The 27,536-nt window shown below is 36.1% G+C and overlaps 1 protein-coding gene across 1 annotated transcript in view; it reads right to left on the reverse strand.

Moving 5' to 3' along the window:
• Positions 1-175: 175 nt before the first annotated feature.
• The window catches only part of LOC139118773 (fibropellin-1-like), a 58,371-nt gene continuing 31,010 nt past the window's right edge, over positions 176-27,536 (reverse strand). The window contains exons 15-30 of the mRNA XM_070682223.1: positions 21,171-21,686; positions 20,769-20,924; positions 17,114-17,266; positions 15,916-16,026; positions 12,787-12,942; positions 11,661-11,951; positions 11,046-11,207; positions 10,152-10,310; positions 9,037-9,225; positions 8,712-8,727; positions 6,374-6,445; positions 5,831-5,894; positions 5,136-5,231; positions 4,450-4,653; positions 4,046-4,105; positions 176-2,711 (exon numbers count right to left, since the gene is read on the reverse strand). Of these exons, the coding sequence (XP_070538324.1) occupies positions 2,661-2,711; positions 4,046-4,105; positions 4,450-4,653; positions 5,136-5,231; positions 5,831-5,894; positions 6,374-6,445; positions 8,712-8,727; positions 9,037-9,225; positions 10,152-10,310; positions 11,046-11,207; positions 11,661-11,951; positions 12,787-12,942; positions 15,916-16,026; positions 17,114-17,266; positions 20,769-20,924; positions 21,171-21,686 (2,456 nt within the window). The 3' untranslated portion in view covers positions 176-2,660. The remainder of the gene's footprint in view (positions 2,712-4,045; positions 4,106-4,449; positions 4,654-5,135; positions 5,232-5,830; positions 5,895-6,373; positions 6,446-8,711; positions 8,728-9,036; positions 9,226-10,151; positions 10,311-11,045; positions 11,208-11,660; positions 11,952-12,786; positions 12,943-15,915; positions 16,027-17,113; positions 17,267-20,768; positions 20,925-21,170; positions 21,687-27,536) is intronic.

A 27,536-nucleotide genomic window follows, 5' to 3' on the forward strand; every position in this document is an offset into this window, starting at 1 on the left:
ACACAAAATCTGGAATGAGATTATAGACTGTGTGCATGGCTAGCTTTGCTGAATGCTTTATTTTCCATCCACGCCCATCTCTCACTTTGTCAAGCTCTCTCCCAACCTCTTGCTGTAATCCTCTTTCAAAGTGAACTCTCAAACATCATCTTCAAGACATAAATGCAGTCAGAAATAACCAAGGCATATGTATTTATTTAGAAATCTGATTATATACATTGCTTGATATTTCAAACATTTGATACAAAGGGCGTGTGGATATCCAGCCACACTGAAGAAAGTACAAACTGAATCTCATCTCATTCTCTCTATTATTCGAATATTCAAGTTCCATGAATGTCATAAAAGGTAAGAAAAATAATGTCTTGGACACTTTGCTATGGAAGAATTAATTCAAAATACACAACTCAAATGCATGACTCTCAGTCCTACAAGCTACTTCCTATGTGTGGCATTTCTTTTCAATCACAATTCATCACATTCACTACACTTACTGAGTTCGTGGATTGAATATGTCAATGTAATTTCAACACAGACTGTCAACACCATCTACCAGCAGTTACACCAGGCATCTTAAGAGACTGCTGGAAAAATATCTCAATTACTAATTTTAGAGATTCTTCAGGTGTAAAATACACTCTTTAAGAAGAAATCTGTGATGTATCTTTCTCCTTTCTCCCAACGTTTGAGACATCTGTTAGTACAAATTTGTCTCGACTTAAGGTAATAGCACTGGTGCTGCTAGAATAATTTGTCCCTTCTGACTCAGTTTGTTAAATATCTTCAACATACATTGCTCTGCTTTACAACTTTTTTCTACCACATATGTAAATTTAAATGGTTCACAAAAACCTTGGTGGTGTTGGTGTACAACCTATGCTATATACATAGACAGAACTAAAGGTTTGATGAGAATAAACTTAGTTTTTCTTTCGATCACTTCAAAACGTTTATAGCAGATTACTTAAAGGGGAAGTTCACCAAGGCAAATTTTTTCAGCTGTGGGGTCTATAACTATTGTTTATGTTTTATGCAAATACGCACAGCCTGGCGTAAACGTGACTGAGTGGACATGCCATAGATGGTCCCTGCCATATCATGTGATGAAAGAGCCAAGCTTGGCACGTTTTCCCATAATTCAAAATACATTAAAATGATGACGCTCTAAACTGCAACTTCTGCCATTATTTTTGTCCATTTTTGTGAAATATCATGCGAGTTATGAATGGCCAAAAATTGCTTTTCCGGAATAAGTGACCCAAAAGCTAGTATATATTTAACAATCAGCCTTTTTTAACTTCCCCTTTACTTAAAAACAGGTGATTTATATAGGTAATTTAGCAAAAAATAAATTTCTGTAGTAAAAAAGTAATGTACTGAGAAAAACTACTACCTATCGATATGTAAATGACAAACAGACATGACATTCTGATTATAAGTGGATACTGCAAATCTGCACAATAATTGAAATTTTCCATACCTTGTATGCACCGTAGTCAACCATACATACATTTATGGCATATTAGAATGTGAAATAAAAAACTGCTGAATATTTTGAAAGAAAAACCATCTGAGTTTTTATCGGTAAAATAGGTGATACAAAAGAAATGGGTATATCGCTGTAATTAATAATTACTATCAATCTCGGGAACCAACTTTTTTGAAGGCAATGGTGTACAATGTCATCCATGGTTATACAGCTTCATCAATACTGATACAATGTCATCAAAAGTGATACAGTGTCATCAAAAGTGACACAATGTCACCAACAGTGATGTAACAGTCTTTATCAAAATTGATAGTCATCAAAAGTGATACAAGGTAGCAATAGTGATATAATGTTATCGACAGTGATACAGTGTCATCAAAATTGATACAATGTCATCAAAAGTGACACAGCATATCAATAAAGATACAATGTCATCATCAGTGGTACTGGATACTTAAACGTCACATATTAGTATCAAATAATGCAATATGCATTCTGAAGTATTGTTTAAACATGCAACTTTAGTAATACTGACTCATTATCAGGAATTACTATTCATGTACACCATGCCTTGTACCGTGTATGTGCTAGTATCAAGGAGGCTATTTTGCTTATTCTGGTTACTTCCCTAAACCAAATATAATGTGGCATGATGATTTGCAAGAGTTCTTTTGAAGGAAAGAACTTGAACTGAAGTGGATATTTAGCAGGAATGTCATCAGTACTGGAAAGCATAGATATACATTTATGTTGTTTATAATGAAATGGTTAATTTGACAAGTCTATTGGCAAAATTGTAAGAATTGCGTTAATAGCCTTGGTTGTGCGCCTGCACAAATTAGAATGAAGGCCAGTATTATTATTTTCTTGTTCCGCTACAGTTTTCAACATGAAAATCCTTTCAGCTTACATGAACATATTTATTTTTCCATTGATAAGAATCAAAACTAGTGACATATATGATTGAAACTCTCTCAGAAAGACATTAGCTGCAGCATTTGTATACAAGACACATTTAGAATCAGAAACCTCTTTTTATCTGTATTATTTGGAAAAAGTCCAATACAATGATTTCAGCCACTTGGATGAGTGATGTTTTGCGTACGGTAGATTGATACTTTACATATCTCCCGATTTGTCTGTGCGTGGAGTATCTTGTTATTCTATCTTGTTATTCCTTCATCTTGCCATTTACATGGTCATATACTGGATTAGAGAAAGCCTGTGAGAGACAAAAGATTACACAGATGGTAATGGACGAAGTAGCATGGTTTCTGAGTAGAAATTGGAAACACAACAGATGGATCTATACCCTGAGGTTCACTGTACTATGGAAATCCAAAGGTTTTTTTCTAAAGATTGATTAAGTGGCAGCGTGATTCTCTTGGTCTACAAAGTCTTGTTTCTACCTTAAACTACTCATGATAATTGATACCTTAAATTACTCATGATAATTGGACTGCTTTGCTTATTTTTAGCAAGAGCATAATCATTGCTAGGAATTATTCAGTTTCTTCAATGGAAGCATTCTCTTTAGTACAACAAATACATGTCAAAGAATGCTAAGATCACTGTTACAGTATGAATTACTGGGACAAATGGAGTCAATTGTTTCATGTCCTCCTGAAAATGTTCATTTTCTTATTACGTTCTATTGGAATGTAAGAAAAATACCGCAATTATACGGTGTCGCTCAAATTTGATCAGAATTGGTATATACCAGTATGGGTTACCAATGATCAACAATAAATGTTGTTTCTATCTGTTCAGTGGAGGACAATTCTATGTTGATGTTATGACAATGATTTCTGCACAGTACAACCAGAAAAACAACAAGAAATATTTAATCCTTTCACCACCATGGTTTGTCCCAAATCCATTGTTTTCTATGGTAAAGTTGGACCTGTATACTGGGAACTGGGGGTGAAAGGGTTAAACCAGAAAAACAAGAATGACAAAAGTAATTAAGGTCTGAAACTTTAGGTACTGGAGGTAAACTTTAGCAACATGCATAGCAGAAACAAGCCCCTCTTAGTTTGAGTATAGACAGTCTTTCCCCCCTCTACTGTCTATGGTTTCATCATGTCTGTTAATATGTAACAGTTCATAAACAATGACAGGAAATGATTCAAGATCAGTGGAGTTGGCCTGTTTCTTACTGGCCTGCACATTTGCAGGATTTCACTTTTTCTTACCTCATTTGCACATTTTTGACACTGATGTGTTCATTTGAACAAATTCACATCTCAACCCCTGCATCTACCTGTATGCCAAATACTGAGATGGTAGCTCTGGCAGTATGGGAGCCTTTGTGTGTGACGGACATACATCTGCACATACATACCCACACATATACAGACATACAGACGCTACCGACTCATCATATAAGCTCTTTTTGGTATTTAGATACAAAACCAAATATGAGCTAAAAATGGGATTGGAACAAAAAGTTTTTGAATTAAATCTTCTCAAATACAGAAAACACATGCTAAATCATCATAATGAGAAGCAAAAGTTTTTGTCAAAATCATGAAAGATATATTGACATTTTCTTACCTCCATATCATTTACTGCATAGTTGGCCTCTCCAGAGGGACCATGTTTCTTTCTCTTATACTGTAAAAAGAGTAAATACAAACAATAAGATTTCAGTAAAATATCTAAAAGCTGAATTTTGGTATATCATTCATATTAAGAGTTTATTGAACAGAGAGTTGAAAAACTATCTGATTGGATGTTGTGAGAAGTCATAGGTTATATAGACCACACATTACACAAACAACGGACATTACAACCAGTTAATTGTTTATCTTACAGTGAATGTGCAGAATTTTTCTGCAAACTATATGTTTTGTTTACTTGTTAGAGACCTTTGCATTTATTTTTGTTCCTATCAGTGAACAAAATAACTTGAGCAACAGAAAGAAACAGATGTATGACAAAAGCTATGATGATCTCACCAAGCAGATGACAACCAGAGTTAAACCTATTGCAGCAACAATTGCAATGACGCATACGACTGGGATGGCTATGAGCTTGGCATTATCGTTGTCTGATGCTGGACGTTTTGGCCTCTCTGCCCTGACAGTGTTAAAGACTGCTGTGTTTTCCTTTACTTCAAACGTTTCCCCGTTGAATTCCAACTTGTAATCTCCGGATTTCATCTGAAAATTGACATGCACAACCATTGTTTAAAATGTTCAACATTGCAGAAAATGAGGAAAGACTTCAAAAACTTGAAAAATTTGCATTTTTCATTTAAAGGTGAATGCTATTCAAATACATTCAAGAACATGCACTAAAGTTTTGTTTTGTTTAGGGACGAACTTTTTTATACTTAATCAAGTCACAAACAAGATAAACTCCATTAAGGGGTAAATACTCACAGCATCTGTTTAGTTCATGATACTTTGCCAGACAATTTATTTCTAAATAAAAAATATCAGACTTAAATATTGTGACACAACTGAATCTCATGAAATTTGATCAAACACGATTGCATTGAAGATTTGAACTTGGTATTGAAAAAGAGTGCCATATTAACCCTTTGAACCCGGCTCAGAAAAAAAATGTCCGTATGACATCATAGGTCACCAGGGGGTCAGGGTGCAAAGGGTCAATATTGGTACAGTTATGCTAAACCTACCCTCTCTTCCATGGTGTTGGCAATAGTTGCAGCATCAAATTTAGCACCTTGAATGTCAATGAGGGTAAACTTGACAACGATGCTACCTGCATACACCTGAAATTAAGTACTCATGTGTTGTTATATATTTATTGTTGTTATGAAAAACGACATCTCGAAAAGAAAAACTCTATGACTGTGTCGCTGTGTGTGTGTCTCTGTCTGTCTATCTGTCTGTGTGTACACATTTTTTGTATACATATAAATTATACATGTGTATATAAATTACTAAATGTACAAAGTAATATCTGTGGTTGGAGTTTCATGCATGTTGCAATCATTCGACAGATCAAACTTTGCCTTTTATCTTTTTTCACCTTTATATGGTTGGGACGAACCATTATACTAAGGAGTTTGGTGGTGTTGGAATTTAATAAATGATACATATATCCATACCTCAAACGTTTTCCTAACAAAGGTGTGTGGGATAACAGTATTTGAACTTGATGATGAATTTGGTCTTCAGGCATACACACTTTACACTTGTTGGGCATATATCACAATCAAAATGGTATTTTCTGTGTGAATATGTAAATTAGCAGTGTATGCGCTACAAAGATACATTATATACTTGTCATAAATTTGATTTTTGTTGTAGCTTTGTTAATAACCCGGTTTATTTATGCAGTATTCTGCTTTGTACTCAGTGTTCTTACCTTTAAATTCTTTACTTGGTCACTCCTACACTGGAACTCCTCATCAAAGCTTGCAAGTAGAGCCCTGATCAGAAATGCCAATTATTTCATGTCAATGGACGTAATTACACACAAATGAGCTAATAGCCAGAGTAGGAAAAAACTGCCTGTCAAGGCCAGATACATTTGGCTTTGGCTTAGCATTTAAAATTGTAGAGTTATATGCTCAATACTACGGGAGCTAATAATCACAGACACTTGATTTGCCTGGAGAGGAGGGGACATATACTGAGTATACCAGAGGTTTGTAGAACCAAATTATTGGGCATTAAACTTGTTGAAGTTACCAGTTTCGTGTTTGCCTGTTCTTTCCAAAGAATTTCCTACAATGATATGGGCAATTTGAGAAACATGGCTTTCAAATATTGCCAAGGCTATTTATACACAGACGATTAATTCATCACTTTTTGAAATGTATTGAGAATAGTTGATGGAATGCTGAAAGCTTGCAGAATGTAACGTTTCTGTCACAGAGGATATTTATCAGATGGAGATCTCATTTACCCTTTGAACTCATCCTGCTTATCTTCAATCTTGCTGAAATCACCATTCAGAGCAAATGTCACGCTGATATTCCTGTCAAAGAGTCCACATGTCCAAGAATAAGGTTTATGATTCACAACGTTATATCTTACATGCAGCACACTGCGCTTCTGCACATCTAAGTAGCAATTTTATTAGTTAAGGAACACGAAAATGTGATTAGATGTTGGACCCAAGTTGTCTTTTGAATTGTTCCTGCACCATGAGAGATAATGATTGTTCTTGAACCTTTCTTTACTCAATAATGTACCCCTGCCCGGCCAATAATTGATGAAAGGAAACTTTGCACAACATGTATTGAGGCAAAGCCAAGTACATTATGGAGTGCAAAGTTTTTTGAAGGGGGTACATTTTTGATGTTATTTTATAGTTTTGGCTATGCCAGTAAATTTGAAGTTGAAAACATCTAGTTCCTCACTGAGGCCACTGGATAATTGGATACATTATCAGTAATAATCTGAGGGGATAATACTATGAGGTTATCCCACGATATCAGCACTCAGTTGGGACGTATTGCCACGAGTGAGGGTGCGAGCCGCATCACACGAGTCGAAGACAAGTGTGATGCGGCGCGCACCCTCACGAGTGGCAATACGTCCCAACCAAGCGCTGATATCGTGGGATAACCGATTTATCATATGCCCATGACCGTATATTGATGTAAAAGGTAATTAAAAATAAAGAAATTTTATAAGTTTTTGTCAGTCTTTCGGAGGGACTATGTTTTTATATTCTGCCACTGGTCTGAGCGCATTGATACATGTTTGTTTACAACAGCTGATCAAGTCGTCGATCGCATCGTGTCGAGTGTATACGGTCTGAACAGGATTATTTCAGCGCAATTTACCGCAGTTCAGAAAAGGAATGGAGCCAATTTACTAATTCTGGTCACCGTCCCGGTGTTCTGGTGGATATAATTATTACACGGACAATATTGTAAGTTTGAATTCACTTAAATAACTCTTGCTGAAACATGGCTGACGTGAACAGGAACGACGAAGTAGCGCGAAATATAACAGATTGTAAACATCAACTTTTAATTTTCTACAACAGCCTGTTCTGTAACTCTCTTTAGATCTGAAATAAAGGAACGTTAAATTCATATGTACTAGTAATATGTTTCGTTTTATATCGGGAAATTTTGATTGAATGCAAGATGAACATCATAACATCAAAATCGGAAATAAACAACAATTGATGACGTATAACGTGCTGTATCAGACTGATATTTTACGTTCCACGTCACGACGCGTCAGAGGAGACACGGATACGGTCATGGGTATATGATAAATGTATCATAAAATTCATTGATATTGACAAGGCTGTAATATAATATTGTGTATAATGAATAATATATGTTATGGCCCAAACATGGGACTATGTGCCCGAGGCCAAGGGTAGGTGACCATTTGCCCGAAGTAAGGAGGGCAAATGGTCTCCTGCCCAGAGGGTACATAGTCCCATGATTGGGCTATTGTGATTTCATTACATGCCTTTTTGACATAAATTTTCTCTCTAAAATTTTTGGTTTACATACAATTGACAATTATATGCTTTATTTTCATTTTAGATGAAAATCTCTTGAAAAAATAGAACAATTTTCATCATAGAAAAGCTCATTGATATTATTAAATCACTGTTATTCAGTTTATCAAATTTTTTTTTGTATAATTTTGTAAAAAAAATGTATTTCCTAAGTAAAAGATGTAATTTGATCATTGTTTAATCCTGAAGTTGTCAAGTTGAAAATAGTTTTGGTTCACTCTCAGTCCAAAGATGTCTATGCTGCCGGCGACGTCATCAACGAGTTACCATTGAATCCTATGGAGTGGGCAACATTCGATATACGAGGCATGTAATAAAATGGAATCTATGTGATCATTCATGATGCCCCCTAATGTTATTTGATTATGCGATATAGATTCAAGGTTCACTACATTGTATTAGAAAGGTCATCAAATTATGCTGTAAAACAGAGATAAAATTACAGCATGCCTAAAAAGTTATTTTCATATTGGCAATATGAAAATGTATTCAACAAGGGCAATTGCCCATTTCAGGAAATTGAAAATAAATTTGTGTCCACATTGTATTCAATATTTATTTTTTTCGTATTCTTACTTCAAGACAGCACTTTCACATGAAGAGCATTGTATTTTGCTATTAGGACTTGGCAGATTACGCTCAATGCAATTAAAATCTGATTCACTCCCCCCCACCTTTTTTATAGACCATTTTTTTTTGTAAGGATAGCTCAATATGGTGGAAATATATCATAAAGATAAGCAGATATACTTACATAATATTGACAAAATCTGCAATGGAAAATGGAGAATACAAAAACACAAATTAATGAGAATATCATAACAAGTTTCATCAGATTTATGCTCCTTAATGAATGAAAACATATATAATGTATTAAGACTGAAGAAAATTCACTGCCGTCAAACATATCAATTAAGCACGTTTTATGATTTCTGAACTCTGCCATTTTGATTCTGTCACGATGCCAAGTGTCCAATTGCTTTTATTGATATAATATTGATATAACTGTATAGTGAGCTGAGGTTCTTAAAGTAACATAAGGATATCCATTCTGTTATTGAGAAATGATAGTTGCTTACTACAGGTTATGTCATTGTTTACTACTCTTGTCTCTGGAATCTCAGCGCCAGATTCATCTACGCACCAGCAGATTGTCTCAAGGTCGTTGCACTGTTTGGGAATGTAGGATCCATTCCGGAAGCAAAGCGGTGTAAATAAACTATCCGTGTTGATCGCGGCCAAATTCTCCACCTGGCACTTTGATAAAGCTGATATAGATGGAATGATATTGCAGGTTAGGACTTTTGTACCATCTTGTTCATCTCATCGAGTTGATGAGGCAAGCCATTGGAAATGTGGGTTCAACTCTCCGTATATATGTAGTAGTTATTAAACTCCTTTATTTGTTCTGGGTGGTTTCCCGGGGTTCAAAGGGAAGTGATAGAAACGTTCCCCAAGATGGTATTGTATCATAACATGGCATGCATATTGCCAATATTGTATGGACTAACAATGGACACTTGTTAAAGGGATACAGTCACTGGAACTGCACTCAAAGGTTGTATGGGACCCATACGACCAATGCAAACGCTGTATCCAGGTACAATGGTGATTGATGAAAGTTAAAGCATGTCTGTCATAATCTGTCATAATCTACATAATGTAAATGTTGCAGCTATGATGATGAGGTGCATCGAGATAACGTGCATGAAATACATTGTTTGTAAACAAGAAATTTGCACAAGTGCAATTCTGACGACTGTTTTCCTTTAACACAAACATAAAATTTTTCCAGCATATCACACGAATGATACACATGAAGAAATGGCAAGATCTAAGAAAAGACACTGTCATATGATTTTTTAACTTTTTTTTTTAATGTCAAGAAGAATTTCTTGTTCTAAAATCTGTATATGATAAGCATGTTGTCATACAGAGTTTTGAACTTGTCAACTCAGCCTGTTTATGTGTAGATTGCATTTTTCTTGTTGATAAGTAAATTCTGGCCTGCAAATGTGAACAATAACTGCATTTTTCACCTATAGACGCTGAGTCAACAAACTAAAATAATGGGTGTTTCAACATTCTTTGGGGAGTAGAAAGAGAACTTACAATTGGCATACATAACAAAAATGGTGCAAACATCATCAAAATTACGGCTACTAGCCATGTGAACATTCATTCTTCCACTTACGTGTATCACAATCAGCCTCAGTGCCGTCAGAATTGTAGAATTTGGCCTTGCACTCTCCACAGATGTTAACTTTACAGGTGGCAAAGTGGTTCCAACGACAGATGGTGTTGTCACAAAGATCTCTTGAACACCATCGTGGAGGTTTATCTGCTGGACACCCTGGTGAGTATTGAAAGGAAAGCAGAATGGTTTAGCTGTTCAGAAGGTACATTTCTTTTAATGGTCTGTGAAGAGTATGTAATTGGCAAATTTAAGCTCTTAAACTACCAAAATATAGTAACATATTGTATTAAACACAGTCAGTGTAAGGGATTATGCAATAATTTTTCGGCACTCATATCATAGATACCTGATATGAATTTATTATAGCATGGCAAATATCCATCATTAAAGGCAGTCACAAGGTTAACATGCATGGAAATATTTATTTAAAGTGAGATTTCTGTCTTGATGAAGCAAACACAAAGATGAAGAACATCCCTGTACATTGTCAGAATAAAAGAACTAGATGAGATGACTGGGCAGCCAACCTTGGCCAATTATTACCTGGGGCCGGTGTCACCAATGACTTAATTAGACTGAAATTGCGATACTGAATGTAAAATAGCTGGAAAAATTCACTTATACAACATTTCTTTAAACTGATCTTGACATTAATAGCAAAAATAGTGAAAAAAAAATTCATCGAACGTTACAGCTACTGTTGTCCCTGTAATGCCACAAAACATTTTTCCGTTGAATTTCATTTTCAAAAGCTGGCAATGAATGGGACAGTTTCTGTACAAAATTGCTTATGATCAAAGTGATAAAAAGCTGCTTGATCAATCTGATAGCCTGAGGTTAAATGAACTACAACAGCCCATTTTACAACTGTCTATCAGATTTTGTGTGTACCTTGAACTGGGCTTTGGCAGACCATCGCACAGCCATCACTACAGCACTTCCTGGAGCCACTACACTGGGCATCAGTGCGGCATTCATCAACACATACTGGGTAAACCGTATCACTACCACCACGTATTGGTGGACATGTGCCAGGTTTGTCATCGGTATAAACTATTTTTGAGAGAGAATGGGTACAGTGAATTTCATTTGAAACAGATATTGTGTAAAACCTGCAGCTAAGTACATTACCTGAAAAGTAGAGCAATTATGATATGAAAAGATTTTAGGGCCAGCTGGGATGTACAGAATACAGAGGGTGAGCAACCTTGAACAAGCATTTCAGAGTAATTATTTCTCAGTTTAAGTATGGAATGAGTAAGCCCCACATTAAATCATTTAGAGTCTTGAACTAGATAATTCCAAACAACTAAGTAAGCGTTACTTAACATATCAAAACATTTATTTCTGGCTCAATGGTAAAATATGTAGGTCTGAATCAATGGTTTTGGTAATCTTATCCAAGATATTCAAAATATATGACCACAACAATGTCATGACTCAGAGATCATTTGCAGGATGTTTTTTGTGGGATAGTTGAATGACATGAACAGTTTTGATACTTACTGAGAACTTTCAGTATAAATCGCTTTTTAACGGTGAAAGAGTCCTTTCCATCCATAACCTTGACCTCACATGTGTAAGTGTCTTCATCGTCCATTTTGAGGTCATTAACTGTCAGCTTCCACTCCTGTACAGCGTACTTGATTGCCCCTGAAATGTGAGCAATGACCGTGTTTCCTTTGGCGATGCCTTGTGTGCCTTTGTACCAGGCAACATCGGCTGGGCTGCCAAGACGTGCAGGGCACTCAAGCGTTACATTGTTTCCACTCCAGACTGATGCATTTTTGGGAGGACCTGATTGAAGAAAAAGTAGTGCTGGCTAAATAGGATAAAACAGTATTTGTGTTTGTATTTTTGTTGGTTGAAAATTGAGCTTTAACAGTGCCTGAGGTTCACAGTACACCACAAAATGTATATATACTGATATTTTTTTTATATAATATAATATTGAGCATTAATAATGACAAAAAATATAACATATATATGGCACTTTTTCATTTATTTGTAGTGATAGGTGTAGTTAGCCGATAGCAGACAACAAATGCATTACATTAATGCACTTAGGTAATATCTTGACACCAAGACAAAATACAATTATGTGGACCATTGTGGTCAATCTGGTTGTATACCATTGGTAATTCAATTTGATATTTCGACACCATGGCATGATTTTTCCTATTATCGAAATGACTTTTCCCTATTCTAAAATATTACTCTGATGACAAAATAGGCAACATGTAATAGCTGTCTTTGATACCAAAAAAGGTGGGCTGTTTGTATGACCGTATACTGGTAATTACCATCACATACTAGGGCCCGGACAGAATGCATGATACCAGTTTAGACGCAAATTTGAAAGTGTTATTTCATTTTGTGCATGAATCACGAACAGAGTCACAACTGTTTATGCAAGGATATGGAACAAGATCTGATTTCAAAACTCTCAGCGTAAAACAGCCACAAAATTAAAATAAACATATACACCTGTTATTATATATTTTGTAATCTAAATTTTTCTACAACTATAGTACACAGCCAATAATCTTCTAAATGTGTTTGTTCGTTTGTCATGGAATGCCTTTTGTAAGGATCTTCAAGTTGGCATTTTGGTTCAATAGGGAGCCCTTACCAAGACAGGCATCCATGCAGCCCTTTTCTGTCCAAAATTTGTTGTCATTTTCAAGGCAATAGGACATGCTGCATGTTGCTGATCTGTAGTCGTACCAGTACCGCGGTGCAGTGTTCTGGCATGGTCTCCCTACTTCTGCTGGCAACAGACACTTCACTGGTGAATAAAACAAAAAAATATTGACATTGTGATCACAAAGACACACAGACGATAAACCTTTCAAATTGTTCAAGAGTTTTTCTTTTCATCACAGTCATTCGTTCCCTAGGATTGTTCAGTCTGCCTGAAGTGAAGACCAAAGAACACGGTAAAACAAGTCTTTTTAGTTGGCATCCTTTTTTTGCGTGAATTTTACTGAAAGTAGGTCAGTTTGCTAACTTCAGGTAGAGAGCACCTTGGGGAACTGATATTTGGATTCTCAAACACATGCTTTGGTCTACCACTTGCAAGGTTCATTTTAAAGTTTATGGACTAGAAGTTTTCAGCAGCTTAGTTTTGTGAAAATCAGAAATTTATTCTCCCTTTAAAGAAAACACCCTAAATGGTGGCCATTTTTAATTGTAAATATTGGTAACTACGGTATATCATAGCTTTGTCAATACCCGTGACTTTTGTGATATCATACCCTAGGATTATCACTGATAAGGCCAAAAAAAAATGTGCTGTTCCGATTACATGGTTTTCAAAAATAGGGTAGGTAGGTAGGGAAAATTTTTTTTTTTCATTTTTTTTTTATTTCTCGATGTGCATTTTGTACGCGTTCAAACAAACTACCAGTGAACAATTTCCTCATGAAACGCACTCAAATTGAATACCAATATATTAAAATAAAATATTCATCAGTAGAATTGAAGTGTGTGGTTTATTAGACTGCCACGGAAATTAATATGGCTGAATAACAATTCTTTGACAGGAAAGTGAACTGTTTATCCACAGGTAAATCCTCAGCTTTTTGTAGTCACTCGCAAGAAAAACGCACATACTTTACGTTGAAGTTGTTTGTAGCCTCGCCAACCTGTATATTTGTCTGCTGTACTTCCAACCAGGACTCAGCAGCATCACTGGCACATACAACTCGAATATTGTACATTTTACATTCAGAAAAACCTGGATGGTGTTCCTCCAAAATTTCCTCGAATGTTCGGTTCTGTTTAACAGAAGACAAAATCGACCTTTCTTCGCCATGATCGCATTTGCGAAACAAAATTGAGTACATGTTATGTCCATCGCATGTCACCATTTTGTTTGAGACGAGGCCTGCTATAAGTAGGGATACCAGGCCCTTTTTTGTGCTTGGTTAAACTTACTTGAATCGTATACGTATGTTTTCTTGAAGATCTTGTCCCAGGATTCAAAAAACTGTTTGAATGATGGTTCTATCTTGTCTACTTACACTGCAGGGTTATGATTTTTTTAGACTTAAAATATGCTCGATTTTTTTGACAAATGGTCAAAAAATTTCAACATATGGCTAAGAGTCATTTTGTAGGTATCCCTATAAAAAAATATAGTTGTATAATAACATTAATTCTCTAACTAATCTGCTTTAAAATACTTTTTGTGCAATATATTGTAAGAGTACGGTATAAGGAGCTTTTGTTTTCTTTACACAGAGACTTGAAAATGCCGAAAATTTTGTGAGACAGAGTTGAAAATTGGACGGCACCGTGTATACTACCAGTCAAAAAGCTATTTTTCGCCATTTTCAAACTACTGTAACTTTCAGAGTTTTTAAGCTATAGCTCTGTCAAATTTTGGACAATTAAACTTGAGTAATAACAAAAAAGAATGAATATATTTTAGATCTGTAAAATTTCTTAAATGTTACATTTGAGAAATTCCGATATTCAAAAAACCAAAAATCATAGGAATATGAATAAAATAAGTCATTGTTCAACTGATCAACTCACAGTACAGAATAATCCCCCTGGAGCTGTCCTTTTTTACACAAGATAATATTACTCCCCCCTAAAAAGCTGTCATCTTGTTGTACTCAATTTTATTGAAAATTTTATTGAATTAGACCTAATACTTTTTGAGATACAGCAGTTTGAAAACCGGAAACCGTTCAGCAGTTCAGCGTGCAACAACTGTCAGTGTCCAGTGCTAGTGTCATGACGCATGTTTTCATAGAGCGTCTGGCATCACTTCAAAAGAATGACGTATTAGTTCTCGCGTGATTTGCGCGATTTGTCATAGTTCTCGCGTGATTTCATGCGTTTCACGTTTTTTCATATCGTTATTTTTACTCCCGGGTTTACGAGGCTCTAAAAAGTCTAGGGTCGGGGGGTTAAAATTGGGGTAGGTCGGGTAATCGGAACAGCACATTTTTTTTTTTTTTGGCCTAATGAATCCGATTATCCAGCAATGTGGCCCAGATGTTTTCTACATCTACAAATTCATCGGCATTGCCAAAACTATAAAGTGATAGCATTAATGTGCCCGTCCTGGTCCATAATGGTCTTGAGCAAAGTTTACACTCCATAATGTACTCGGCTTTGCCTTCTACATAATGTTGTGCAAAGTTTGGATGGGGAGGGGCTACGTTGGGTAATTTGTTTTTTCAGTAACAAAATTTGCTACATGGCCCCCGATTTTTACTCTTGATATTGAAAGAGAATGGCTGAAGGTTTGCTTGGAGAAAGTTTGAGCAAAAGTTTAAGTCTTCCATTTTAAGGGCATGAACTGAGTACCTCAAGATATCTCTACTGTAAACTTTGTCGCGTAGTTACTATGGTTAGTCAAAAATGTCTTTTAGACAAAAGTAAAACCTCTGTTGATCGCAATAAAAATCTGAAAACACTGAAAGCATGTAGCTCGTTCAAATCAAACATTATGACATTTGTCAAAGGGATCTTAAGCTGAAAGTAAAGAGTACTGTAGCTTTCAGCAGCGCTATTGACATAGCTAACTGTATCACACAAAGCAAAACATGAACAAGATATGAAAAAGATACTATAGGTTTCCATGTGGCCCCTGCCACATGAAGAACTACTGACAATAACAGTGGTTTTGTCATGCTGTTCCTAAAACATAATGTTATCACCAATCTCTTGTATTTTTTGGCATATAATATGAGACCACAGTGGCTTCTTGGTGTAATATTTCAGAGTAAGTGAATCATATTACCTGGTATATAGTCCAGTAGAGTATCTCTACAGATACATGTTGGACAGTTCATATTGTCCATCATTGCTCCACCTGCACCACAATCATTGTCACACCTTTGATCGTTACATCCTGTCCAAAATTAAATGACATTAAAAAAATCTAATATAATAGTATACATTTTTATTGCATTAACGTAATATCCTGTCATATTTTTGAAATCAATATTCCCATTTATGTACACTTGTTCCATCTGAAAATATTTAGCTTAAGGTAGAATGCGCCTCATGGACAGATATTCTGGCTCTCAAACTTTTCAAATTCTTTTCTGATCTGCCACCTGTGGGGGCTCATTTTGAAGCCCTTTGAGTATTTAAAACTTTCACAATCTTAGATGTTTGAAAGTCATAAATTTCCTTTTTTTCTCCGTAGAATTAACACAGGGATGGCGGCCATTTTGAAAATCAAATATCAGTAAATCTTGGATAATTTGTTTCTCTGGTACCTAACTTCACATGCTGATGCCTGGTTTTGATTCTTGATAAGGTAAGAGAATGGTTGAAATTTTATTGAGGAAGTGTTTTTACTTTCGAATTGCATACTGCCTTAAGGTAGTATGCGCCTTGAAAGTGAAAGACTTAAACTTAATTTGCTAAAACTTACTAAATTAAACTTTCAGCCATATTCTTACCAAATCAAGAGTAAAAATCAGGGGTCACCGTGCAAATTTTTGAATGAGAGAGACAAATTACATGCCATTAAAGATATTGGAAATTCAAAATGGCTGTCATCCCTGTGTTAACCCTATGGGGAAAATAAATCTCAAATACATTTTCAAAAAACTAAGAGAGTGAAATTATTTCTCACTTCAAGAGATTTAAAATGAGCCTGGCCCTAACAAGTGGTAGATCAGAAAAGAGTAAAAGTTTGGGAGTGTCATGTTTATCCTCGAGGCGCAATCTACCAATGCAGCTTAGTCTTTATCTCTGCCAGGAACATGTCATACTGTTTCCTTGAAAAAGCTGAAGATTCTGTTGAAAAACTCAAGGTATTTGATTAAGTAATTTGTTGGTGTTACAATGTACAAGAAGATATTGGTGATAAAGATCAGAATTTTCTGATCTATATGCAACCTTGACATCCTCTGAACAAAACAAACAAGGATACTTTGGTTTTGCAACTCGTTTCTGTCCTCAAAAATGCTGTTGTAGAATCTTACTTGGATTGGGACAACACACTGCCTCTTCAGACTGGGTCCTCGACTTTGTACATATGTAACCACCTGGGCAGGATGAACTCCAGTCACAATTGACAGCTTGCCCTGTGTTTGTATCCAGCAACGGATTACCAGCGGCACAGATGTCGCCATCTTCTGCAAAAACAAACAAAAATATTCACTGTTCAGAAGGAGTAATAAAACTTGGAATTTTCAAGTTTGGTTGCGATGATTTTTAAGGACTTCTATTGGCAATTGTTGCTTTCTTCCCTCTTCCCTTTGAGCATGTTCACAGAATGACAAAATTTAATGAGGATGATTGTGACTAATTTTAGAATCAGTAGACCTAATCAATAATTGTATTCTATAATAATCACAGTCCCTGCTGAAATTAAATAAATACAAGTCATCAGAGATGACACAGTCCCCACTTGTTAATGGGTACTTTAATTATACAAGTCTTCGGACAGCACTGAATCCTGTTCATTAATTGGGTCTGTGACTAAATTATAACCACAGTACATGCAGGGTCTGATTACTTGCTGTTAATGTACACAGAAAACATAATGCCACTTATTATGTCAGTGTTGCTGACAGCAGAGCTAAACAAAAAGTAGTGATGCATTTGCTTGACAATAAATTTGCGTGAAAGATTGTGCAAGATACCTATGTAACAAATATCAAGGCATCCTGGCTTGAGGTTTGAGTTATAGCATTATGACAGAGTTTTAACTTAAACACATGAACAAGTTTACATGTCTAGCCTGTGGTGCATCAACATATCAAATATTCAGACGGCAAGTTAATATGGTATGACACTGTGTGAAAAATATGTGCATCTTTGATGAGGTTTTGCAAATAGTTTGTGAGCTGATGTCATGGTTTACAAAGTGAATAGTACTTTTCTGTCGTGCAAAGTAATGCAGTTGCAAATTATTGGTGGCCATGTAATGGATTATATCATGAAACAAATTAATGTGCACATATGGCAAAGGTTAATGTTCTTGTACCAACTTTGAATAAAATGGGTTGAAACATGTCTACGTTACGGCTCCAGACATGAAAAACTGTAACAAAATGGCCGCCACACAGCAATATTGAATCTTATCTTGAAACAAATCAACTTGCATATGTATGACATATAGGTCAATGTCCTTGTAGTACCAACTTTGAAAGAAATTGGTACAACAACACTGATTTTCCATCATTATGCATTTATCTTGCTGATCTTTTTTCAGATTCATAAGTACAATATTTCTACTAACTATTGAGGAGTTTATTCCATTATTACAGGTTATACCATACATGACATTTATTATGCAATTATGTAAAAGCTACACCGACCAGATTACAAATAGTTTCAGACATTTAGCCAAGCATTCAAAATACCGAAAATCATTTCATGCTTTCGAGTTAATATGAGCTCAACAAGTATGGTCTACAGATGGACAGATGGACAGGGACTGACACACACCGACTAAGTGATGACATTGGCCCTCTAGTGTGCCTTTGGCACGAAATAGGGCCAAAAAATGAAATTGAATCAATAAACTTGGCAATTACATTTGCACAGAAAACTAATAAAAGATTGTCAATCTGAATAGACATTATATAGATTAGTTTTGCACCTGCAGGAAATGAAGTTTGAGTGAATGGATTATTTTTAAAATCTTGCTTTATAATCTATCTATCCATCTATCGGACATGATTTTTCATATAATGGGGAAATGAGGAAATTTATTCCAACCTTATCTGGATATATTATTATTATATCTTTATTTTGGACTTGAGCGTCCACATAAAAGTCAAATAAGGCAATAGTATGAAAATTCAGTTACAAAATTAAATTATGGTTGAAAAGAGATAAATTGATTATATCTACATACATAATCCAATGGGTTTCTTTTTAAACAGACATTTAAACAAAGAGTAACTTATTCCAGTGTTTTACCATCTCTGAGTTGAAATACAATGATTTACATACATTTCGTACAATTGCATTGCTACTTTTCAAAAGTCTTTGTCTCAGGCTGTTAATCTGATTTCTCAGAAGAGCATCAAAGTTGCTTATTCTGTTAGATACAAACATTAGACTCGCGCTGCTCTGTTTCTCATAACCCAATAACAGTCGTGCAGCATTATTGTAAGCAACTTTCAATTTTTTCAAGACATTTGCAGAATAGTTATTCCATATTGGTCCCCCATACAACTGATAACAATAGGCTTTAAATAGAATGCATTTAACATGAAAAGTACACCTGTGGAATTTTCTCATTAGCATATTCGCTACTACGTAAAAATATCTCGTCTGCCGCTCAATGTCATCATCATCTCTAAAATGGTCAGTTAAGACGAACCCTAGATGTTTTTTCTTAACAACAAAGGTTAATTTAACCCCATTCAGATACACACATGGAATGCGCCAAATCCTACTGTGATTCGCAAAAACGCACATACAGTTAGTCTTTTTACTGTTGAAAATGATGTTGTGAATATCACTATAATGAGTACAGAGATCTATTAACTTTTGTGTACCTTTGACTGAAGGACTAATCAAGCAGATATCATCCGCGTACATTAAGTGATTAGCAAAAATGCCACCAATATTACAGCCAGTATTCAAGTTTGATAAGAGAACACTCAAATTATCAATATAGATATTAAAGAGCTTTGGTGATAAAATACCACCTTGCTTTACACCGTTTGTGACAGTAAAACCCTCAGATAAACATGTGCCCCAATGAATAATAATAATAATTTGAGTTCGATACCATTTAACAAGAAATCTGACAAGGTAAATGGGAATTTTACGTTGAATTAATTTCTTGAAAAGCGTCCAATGGTTCACTCTGTCAAAAGCCTTAGAGGCGTCCATAAATGTAATAAATACATTTTACTACCATGTTGTCTATAATAATTGATAATTTCCTTCAGAATAAAGATGCACATATCAGTGGAATGTCCTGACTTAAAACCAAATTGGTTATCAGTCGTTCCCAGATAAGAATCAATGTGACGCAATAAAACAAGTTCAATTATTTTAGAAGCAATTATAGTGGAAAGTGCAACAGGACGATAATTGTTTTTATCTGTAATATCACTATTTTTGTCTTTGATAATAGGAACTAGGATAGTGTTAGAAAGTCGTCTAGGGCAAACTACATGAGCAAGCATAGCTGTTAAGCACATTCTTAGCAAAACAGAAACTTTCTGACTAGCAAATATAAAGTGCTCAACGGCAAGATAATCTGAACCAGACGTTTTTCCAGTCTGTAGCTTACTAATTGCATCACTTATGTCACCTGGTAATACAGAGAAATATAGGAACAATCTATTCAACTTTGTAATGTGTACTTAAACCCCAGCTTGAAAAGGCCCTGGATCGGTATTGTGTTGAGAAGATCATGAGGTATTTCTGACTTTTATCTTCTTTTGAAATTGCCATCATCATATATATATGTTGCTAGATTTTTAGATTAAGTACGCATGGGGGTTTAAATATTGTACAAAATTAGATATTCACAAAAAGGATGCCCAAATTCTGACAAAGAAAGAAATGTCCAAAGAACTCCATTGCAAGCAAGAGTTCCGGAGGGTTTCTTAGGGGAACGAAATTTGTCATTTACGACTACATGTATACATACAGTATTGTGCCTACCTCTGCATGTGACAGGGTTTCCTTGGATATCAATGAAACTTGCATTACACCCACCGCAGTAGTTGGGAACACACCTGGCATTGGGATAGCCTCCGCATGTTGCAGAGTAGCATGGGTCTACAGCACATGAATAGATCTCACTGGAACAGTTGGCATCTGCGATAAATAAAATATTTATATAGGCACAAATTAGGACTTAAAAAACACTGGAATCTTAAAACTATTCACCATGTTATACTTTTATCTCAATTCTAATCCAAAAACAGTATAAACAGTATGTCAGTTCAAATGTCAATATAAAATCAACAATATACGCCATTTAATATCATCACAGTGGTGTTGAAAGCAAATCCACTGGAAAAAATATCACGGATTAGGTGTCAGTGGTGACTTAAAACATACCATAAACTGTCAAGTTGTATTTCATTGTGACGGTAACTTGGCCACGACTTCTGCACATATAGCTGCCCTGGTCATTGGCCACCACATGGTCTATCTTTAGGTTTGTCCCATTGACCAGCGTGTAGTGATCTCTCTGCCATTGGATATCACCATACGGATATGCATAAGGTGAAGGAGGCATTATCATGCTTCCATCCTTATACCATGCTACAGTCACTGTTTCATTATACAGAGTCGGTACAGAGCAGACAAGAACAACTGGATACCCTAGCGGAGAGTTGATGTTCTTTATGAACTTATTCAAGCAACTGTCCTGACATGCTTGGTAGGTATCAAACATGTCATTTGTCTGGTGTTGACAAACAAAGCGAGGATCACACACCAATTCTTTGGTATCAAAAAACCATTGCAAATCTCCAGCGTATGGGTCTTCATCTCGATAACATTCCTCTTCATCGTTGTCATCGTCATCATCGCCAATGACTTTCCGTTCAAACATCCCAAGAAAACACTTGTCTGAAATGAAAGGAAATAGACAATACCGTCATTCTAAGAAAAAAAATCTGTGTTCTAGGTAGTAATGGGAACAAAGCAACTCCACACATCGTTCATATTTGGGTTGTTTGCGTTTTGTGTATGATATTGTGTATAATATAAGACTTAGTGTATATCATGTTTGGCTGTTTTATGTAAAATGTTACTTATAGCCATGGCGAGACGTACCCGTAATCTACGTGTCTTATGTAAATCCACACTGGAGTGGAGAGACTACTGTGACACTACGATCCTTTGGCGCTGCATTTCGAAATCAGAGTTTTCTTCATCAGTCGCTTAAAATTTATTTTTGATTGGTGAGACGGGTTGAGTGGTTGATTGTTTTTATTTGGTAATATGTTGTTCCACTTACGTTTGTTGTTCAAGTTGGGAAGCTAGAATGTCTACTGTTACGTCTTGTTGTGTTTGTGTAGGTTCGTGTGAACCTGAGTTTGAGCTATTGTAGCTTTTGTGAAGTCTGGCACTTATAAGTGTGTCGCCTATATTTCTGTTCCTTCTATATGCAATTATTGGTTGATTTTGGAACAGTTTTTTTAGTGTTTCGTCTTTTTCAAGTTCACTCCAGTTTTCTGTCAGGGCTTGCTTGATTTTTTTCGTTTCGATGTACGGGCTATATTATGTTATGAAGAATACTGTATTGTTGGTGGCGTTATTTCTTTCTTTTTGTTGTTCAAGCAGTCTTTTTCTGCTTTTTTGATCTCTCTCTCTGATAATGCATTCTGTTTCATTTTTTAGTACTTTGTGCCCTGTGGGCACAAGGTACTAATGTGATGGCGCGGCCCAATATGGCCAACATAGTGGGCCGTATGCTGTGGACGCAGGTATCTCAGAAACGCTTCAGTAACTTTTTCTGAAATTTGGTCTGGTGGTCACTTGGGCATGTATCTCAAACGGTCTATTTTCTTTTTTTGATTGAATCATTTTAAAGTCACTTTTTTAGCTATTTTGTGAAAACCACTATTTTCAATTTTTCCTCAAAACCACTGATTTGATTATTGTGATGTTTGGCATGGGTGTTCGTATAGTTGAAATGCCGTCAGAAATTTTCAAAATTTGCTGATACATGCCTTGTATTATTTTTAAACAATATTTTTATCCATTTTTATTTTATATTTACTTGATTTTGACTCGCTTTCGTTAAAGCTACCGTCTGCGCATGTGCACAACTTTAGGACTAAATCTGAGTCTGATCGAATCGGACGCCATCTTGTTTCTCGGTCTGGGCACATTTTTTTACGTTTTGAATGTTTCACTGTGTATTTCAATATGTTCTATAGTTATGAAGTTGACAGTGATGCACTTTTGCGGCTGTCGTGTATTTTTTGGTACGAAGGGCGCCTTTGATCGACTGAAGAATGATGGCCTCTGTAGGCGATAAACACCGGTACCGGCAGGCATATCAGTTCTACTGAGGAAGTAATCCACTGGCCCGTACAGGTCAGGGACTCACTTAGGGGAGAACCACTTGATTTCTGGGGGGGGGGAAGTAGGGAGGATTTTGAAAAAAAAAAATGTCACCAGGTGAAATAAAAGAAAAAAATTAAGCCTGTAATGGCTTGAGAAAAAAGAATACTCATAACAGACAGAAATAAAAAAGGAACTGTCACAATGCAGTTGAAAAGAGCAAAATTTTAGAAACTTCATTCTCATGTATTGTTTGCTAGCATGCTGCCACAGGCAGCGCAAATGTTTTTACCGCAAGCAATTCTTATGTGGTTTTTTTTCCAGCACTTATGATATAAGCATTCACTACTTTACACCGCAGTGCACGATATGTTTTCCTTCCCCTTTCTGACCCAAGAAATCATATTTCAGGATTTCTGTTGCAATATCTCAATGGTACAGGCAATATCTATATGGAACTATTTGACTTCTGTAAATTGTGAAAATTTAAAACACAAGACAGGAGTCAATAAACTAGTGTTAAAACCAATACATTATTCTCTCAATATAAATATATTAGAAAGATTACAAGTTGACAATGAAAAATTGAGGAACAACAAATATAATGAAATACAATGTGTGAGCCTTGTTTCTCTGACCAGTTTCCCCTGAGAACTTAAAAGGAATTGACTGTTTTAAAGAAAAGCAGGTATAGTACTGATCATTGTTGATTTGCCAAAAAAGTGTTCTATAATTTAAAGTTGTATATATACTAGACTTTCCATTTTGTTTTCATTTGTTGGAATGTAAAATGAATATATAAAACAATCCTGTGATATGTGAAACACTGGCTTAAATTTGAAAAATTGCACTGCTACTCCATTTGATAAAAAAAATTGATGCAGGTCTGACAGTTGAAATAAAAAAATGCTGTCTCTCTGACCAAAAAAAAGTTCCCATACCCACTTCCTGCATACCCCCCCCCAAAATCAAATGGGTCTCCCCTTAATATGCGCATGCGCATATAACAAGTTAGCGTTGTTTTGCAAGGACTTTGAAAAATCAAACCGACGCGATCTTGTGCCTCGGTGTTGTGCAAATTTTGACGTTTTAAAGTTTTTAGGTTTATTTGATGATGTTTTGTAAATATGAAGTTCACAGTGATGGTACTTTTGTTGCTGTCATGTATTTTTTGGCACGAAACGCTCCTTCGATAGACTGAAGAATGATGGCCTCCGTACCCGCTACTCCCAAGTATCGGTGAATCCATTGCCTTGGCGAGGCAATCCCACCGGCGGCCCTGGGTGAGAGCGAGGGAACGCTCTATCCTTCTACCTCCATGTCATAACAAACTAGCGTCGTTTTATGTTGATGTACTGTCCTTTCGACACAGCGATAACTTTTAGTTTTCTGTTGCCTATTTTGGGTAATTTCGACAGTTGTGCATTGATTTTGACATCATTGTTGACTTCGATCGCTAAAGACAGTGTTAGCTGCAAAATTGTAGCTCTACGGTGAGGCGGTCTGTGAGTTTTGGTTTCTGCGACATCGCTCACCAGTAGAGCTTAACAATGCTGAAGGCCCTGTAGCATACAAAATAAGCACGCTGCACATGGCACAGCATTTTGATGTAAAATCCCATATATTTACTGCATTTGGTCATACTGATTTATCACTGCTGAAGATTAAACACTATACTACACTAACCTTGTCGTGTATGGGGTTTGGTATTTGTTCAAATACGTCGATCGCGTTCCAAAAACATTTCTTGGAGCCGCCATTTCCAACTTCCGGTAATGGCGGCTCCCAAAAACACGCTCAATGTTTATGGAACGCGTCTACGTGTCTGTGCTTATACCAAACCCCATTAACGACAAGGTTAGTGTAGTATAGTGTTTAGTCTTCAGTAGTGATAAATCGGTACGACCAAATGCAGTAAATATGTGGGATTTTACATGAAAATGCCGCGCCATGTGTGGCACGCTTATTTTGTATGCTACAGGGCCTTCGGCATCCCTGATTGTAGCTCTACTGGTGAGCGAGGTCGCAAAAACCAAAACTCACCGACCGCCTCACCGTAGAGCTACAATTTTGCAGCTAAAGACAGTGTGTGCTTATGTTGACCGATTTATGCGCACTTCAGAATCACGGCATAATCCGACATGGTAATTTGGCATGGTCATCAGATCATACATGATCCGAGATTGCACTTAAGCAAGGTCACGATAACTAATGTTGTTTGTTTCACTGTCGTTTAATACCTATATTTCCACTAAAAGACCATTAGAATTTCCTCCTGGCTACTGTGAAATCGTGCATTGGCATGCATGTAGTTGTCAACATCACTATGCTTGAATGTAGTAGACTCTTACTATGAATATATCGACTGTCACTGCATATTGCATATGTGTGCAAGTCACTCCATATCATATCAAAAAATGTAGTATTGCGACGTTTGAGCTGCCAGAAGCCAAAATTTACAGTTTATGAGAAAGTTATCTTACATTAAAACTCAGTTCTACTTGAACAAAATGCAAGCTATGTTGTATAACTATCGTGAATAACATAATATTTTGTACCTATCACCGTGTCAGAAAATCAGAAGGAAACAACCAGTCAGACAAACTGTGGTCAGGATGATACTGTCCTATTTTAATATTTGTCTCTCGGCACACACCAGATACTCATGACTGTGAAACAACATTTCCATATAATTGTATATTCAGTTTTTATATTTAGTTTGCTTTTCACCATATTGTATGTCCTTCCCTGCACCACATAATTCAAAATTAAATATTGTTTTTGGCCTATACATACTTGAGGGGTAAGCTTATTTAGTCTGATACATTAAAGATGCACTGTTGACCTACAGAGTCCAAACTTTTTATCATTGTATTGTAGATAGGTGTACACTCCAAATACTAAGTACAAGTGTGGTGAGTGTAACAAGCAAATGTTTTTTAGTCAATGGCCCAAATTTATTTTCTATTTGATGGACAATAAATACATGTGTAATCAATGCCAACAATCCAGTTTAAGTAATTTGGTTTAGATTAGCCATTGTCCATTATATTACAATAGTTTGTGGCTAAATTTTCTCCCCTTCTGTATCATATAAGTTCACCGTTTCCTGTTTTAGAGATTGTTGATCCTATGGAGTCCCATCTCTTATTCTTAATTCACTTTCACACATATCAAGGTTGTTGATACTTAGAATCCACACTTGAACTTATGCTGGAGCAGTAACCAACCAGTTCAAATAACTTTCATTTATGTCCAAACAATTTGACTTTTTGCCAAATTTCACATTTATGGCAAATAATAAACAGTAAGGAGGTAAAAAGGACGTCGTTGCCCCCGGGCCCCATGTTTTATATTGTAGGTCTTGTAATTTTTCACTTAATTGTGTCACTTTCTGTGTAAAATCGGTTTTGTCTTTGCATATTCTGATGTATCGTAATGTTTCACCTTTGATCAGACCTTTAAATGTTGCTGCCGGATAGCATGAGTTTCTTTGTAAGAACTGGAAAGTATCTGTTGGTTTTGTGTGTGTCTTGATGTCGAGAATGTTCTCTTTCTTGTATCGACGACCTTTGCAGATAGTCAGGTCTAAATATGTGATTTCTTGAGAGGAGCTTTCAAACAAAAATTTGAAAGTAGGATCCATTTTGTTGATGTTTGATGTGAATTCATTGAGTTCGTGTTGTGTTCCGATGAAAATCAGAAAAACATCGTCCCTGAACCTCAGCCAGGTCGGTATTTGTTGTTTGTGTTTCTGTATTATTCTCATGACCTGTCTCGTGAAATGTAATATCTGCTATTTCTGGCGACGAAGGAGACCCCATAGAGCATCCATATATTTGCCAGTAGAATTCATCATTGAATTCAAATGTGTTGTTTTTTAAGATTATTTCTAGCAGAGTTATCATGTATTTCGTTGGTGGCTGCTTGATTATGTAATTGTTTGATGATCTTTCCTGATTTAATGCTCTGCCGACTGATTCAATTGCCTCATTATGTGGTGTATTCCTGTACATGGAAATTACATCCAGTGTTACTAGTGTCGCATTGGCTGGAACTTTGATTGTCTCAATTTCCCATATAAGGGAGCCTTCAGTAATTACAGGGGGGGTGGGCCGGGGGAATTTCGCACACACCTGTACCGTAAAATGTGACCCTCCCCTATCCTCCTGTCCAAAATGTGACCCTCCCCCTTGTCCGACATTCTAAAACTTTACCCTCCCCCCCCCAACCACTGCAGTATTCACCCAAAGAATAACTGAAACAGTATCAGCTAATTTACATAACAATTGGTTCAATTGTTATGTTAGGGACAAATTACAGAGGGGGGCCTGGTGTTTTTGGAGAGACAGTCGCAATTTATCACGCAATAATTTTTGAAGAGATATGGTATTTCATATATTTGAG

Source organism: Ptychodera flava, chromosome 19 (assembly GCF_041260155.1).
Source record: "Ptychodera flava strain L36383 chromosome 19, AS_Pfla_20210202, whole genome shotgun sequence".
Lineage (NCBI taxonomy): Eukaryota > Metazoa > Hemichordata > Enteropneusta > Ptychoderidae > Ptychodera > Ptychodera flava.